This window comes from Papaver somniferum, chromosome 1 (genome assembly GCF_003573695.1).
Source record: "Papaver somniferum cultivar HN1 chromosome 1, ASM357369v1, whole genome shotgun sequence".
Lineage (NCBI taxonomy): Eukaryota > Viridiplantae > Streptophyta > Magnoliopsida > Ranunculales > Papaveraceae > Papaver > Papaver somniferum.
In genome coordinates, this window is record NC_039358.1 from 7,236,134 (window position 1) to 7,239,074 (window position 2,941).

Consider the following 2,941-nt stretch of genomic DNA (forward strand, 5'->3'; position numbering starts at 1 on the left):
TTCCAAAATCCCAATTTCACTCTCAGCTCCACCACGCAAGACATTCAAGACGATGCAGGTGAGGATCGTCTTGAAGCAAGAATTGAAACATGAGTATGAATTTGAGGAATTTAAGCACTAGATGGATACCATGATAGATTTGTTAGAATCTACATATCTTCAGACGATTTAATCAAATGTGATTTGATATAGAAGAGGATACTGAAATTAGTACTAAAATTTGATATTTCTATCTAATGATCAAAATGATTTCAAGCTTAGCTACTAAAACACAATCTAGAAGATCAAATCAAACTACATTGTTCAGGAAGATAACTTGTTCAGAATCTCAGAGAACAAGTTTAACATCCCTTGATTTCAGAACTGAAGATCAAAGACTTAACTCACTGAAATTTTGATTGGATTGTAATTCCCTTGATTCCCAATCAAATTTCATAAGAAGAAGAGAATACTGTGAATTAGATCGGCAAGTAAATAAACCAAATAAACTACTAAATCATATGTCTGTTACTTAAAACCAAAAGGAAAAACTACTGAAAATCAAACAAACTTGTTCTGAGAAAGATAAAACTACTGATATCCATAGTTTTCAACTTTAAATAAAAACAACTCCAATAAAACCCTAAGTGAATAATGATTTGATTTTGAGAACCCTAGGTGATACTAACCCTCTTCAGATGTCTGCATTTTTCATCAATTCAATAAATCTTGTCATGATATCATCAAACTTCCCAACAACTTCATTCATTGGTTTTCTTGGGAGCGAAGCTCTTGCCCCTACCCAATTTCCAGCCAACCTCGCCTTGTCCCAGAGAATCAAATCACGAAAAACATCGTAATCATCTTTCAAAGTATCCGGAATGTTTAAATTCCATCCCCATGGGTTAATGGAGAGATAACATTGATTAACACATCGTTCGACGGCATCATATTCTTCCAAAGTGGGTAGTTCGGATCCGCGCAACTCACAGAGAGACTTAACATCTTCAAATTTTTGATTCCAGCTACTGAATTCTTTAGGCCATGAAAGTAATTCCTGGGGATAAAATTCATTTTTCCTATCTTCTTCACTGTTAGAATCAAGCATATAGTCTCCTACGAAGTCCCGAAGAGAAGCCCTACAAGAGAGGAGGAAAAGAAGACAATCAAAAGTTTTAGACATATACATGCAGACACTCAAATTACTTGGATTCTCCTAAATAAAAAGTTTTAAACATATGTTTGAAGCAGGTGAAATATAATATTTCATCTTGATTACATTTGTGGATCTGTAAAGAATCTAAACCACATGCATGCAACAAATTCAGACAACCATCACCAAAATCCAAATTCATTTAGCGAGACCATCTATAAAATCCCAATTTCATCTTTACACAATCTTCTGCAACGAATTTCAGTATACTCCATTAGTAAATCATATTAAAACTCAATTCTCAAAAAGATCCACCTTCATTTTCAATTTTTCAGAAGAAAAAGAAAATCATTAACCTTAGGCATAGTTAATCTTTTCAAAAAACCCTAACTAGTAGACTAGAAAGAAAAAACAAAGACAGAACCAGCAAGAAAAATAACAAAGAATCCATAGCAATAACAAAACAATGAGGATTTAAATAGCATACCATATGAAATCAAACGATTTGGAGAAATAGTTTACATGCAACAACTCTCAGAAAATCAATTTTTCATTTTTTTTTATTTTAATGGAAAAGAAAATGATAAGTTTCTTGGTTCACATTCTAAATTATATAGCATGATGAGGCATTAAATGGATGAACTAACATACCTAATATCTGTACAGTCAAATCATTATCCATCACCCAACTACTATTATTAACTGAGACCATTTATAATACCCCCAAATCATGCTTTCAAAACAAAAACAAAAAATGGTAATAATAGTAAAAGGAAAATAGTAAAAGGAAAATAATCAGTAACTTCAGCCATAGCTTTATACTAGAAAACAGAGCAAAGGCCAGCCACAAGAACACCAAAAAGTTCATAAAAAAACATAATAGCATTTTGCTTCAAAAAAAATTATCTATTAACAGAAGATTATTACTTCAAAAAATGAAAAACAGGGGATTTTTTAAGGTTGAAATAACTTACCATATTGAATCAAAGCCTTCTTGTTCTTCAAACCTTAGAAATGTATAACGGTCTGCATTCACTATCCTTCTTCCAACATTATTTTCATTCGCTACTTGTTCCTCGTACTGTGGTGGATCTTTGTATCCAAATGTTTTGTTATCAACTCTAACAAAGTCAACAATCCATCTGATTTCCTGAGAACCAAAATCTTTAAAGACTAAAAGCGGCTGTCTCGAATTACTTTTATCAACACTAACATTGCGAAATCCATCATTTACAAGAATCCTTTCATCATCTTCACCACTTTGTGCCATAATTTTAGCCCTAAAAAACTCCATGGTGGAAATCTTGAAAGAAGAAGAATATGGACAGTGTTTCAAGAGAAGAAACTAGTTCAAAGATAAAAGAAACTGATGGACTATTTGATGGGAAACAATTGTGTAGAGTGTAGTATTTAAACAAAGGTGAAGTTTGAAGGTGATGTGTTTATGCTTTAAGATGTCTGATAGAATTAATGTCATGACCAGTTGGCATTATGCTTGATGAGGAGGCTATAAACTACCAGACAGCATTTGTAATGGTTAAGTAAATGAGTCATCTGGCTATTCTTTAACTCATTGCTTCTGATAAGATCAGCTTAGAAACCATTTTCGAATTTAACGTCCATCTGTAGTTCTTTCAAATCAAACTCAACAATTTTGAATCTTGCAGTGATGTATGGGTCAATTGTTACGGTGAAAAACTCAACTTTTGATATAGACGACATGCTTATTTTCTATGGCATCCCCATGGGTGAGTAATATTTGTATTATACATTGGATTCAAGAGATTTAACATTGACATGTGTGACTAT

The 2,941-nt window shown here is 32.6% G+C and overlaps 1 protein-coding gene across 2 annotated transcripts; it reads right to left on the bottom strand.

Annotated features, from left to right (window-relative positions):
• Positions 1-469: 469 nt before the first annotated feature.
• On the bottom strand, positions 470-1,742 carry LOC113278730. Of its 2 annotated transcripts, XM_026527491.1 has the most exons (3): positions 1,620-1,715; positions 1,259-1,381; positions 470-1,118 (listed from the first exon to the last, which is right to left on the bottom strand). In XM_026527491.1, the coding sequence occupies exons 2-3, from the start codon at positions 1,288-1,290 to the stop codon at positions 674-676; spliced, it is 477 nt and encodes a 158-aa protein (XP_026383276.1). In that variant the 5' UTR covers positions 1,291-1,381; positions 1,620-1,715; the 3' UTR covers positions 470-673. The 2 variants fall into 2 exon arrangements, 1 of the variants encoding a protein (XP_026383276.1); XR_003325622.1 differs by lacking the exon at positions 1,259-1,381 and having other exon boundaries at positions 1,620-1,742.
• Positions 1,743-2,941: the final 1,199 nt, after the last annotated feature.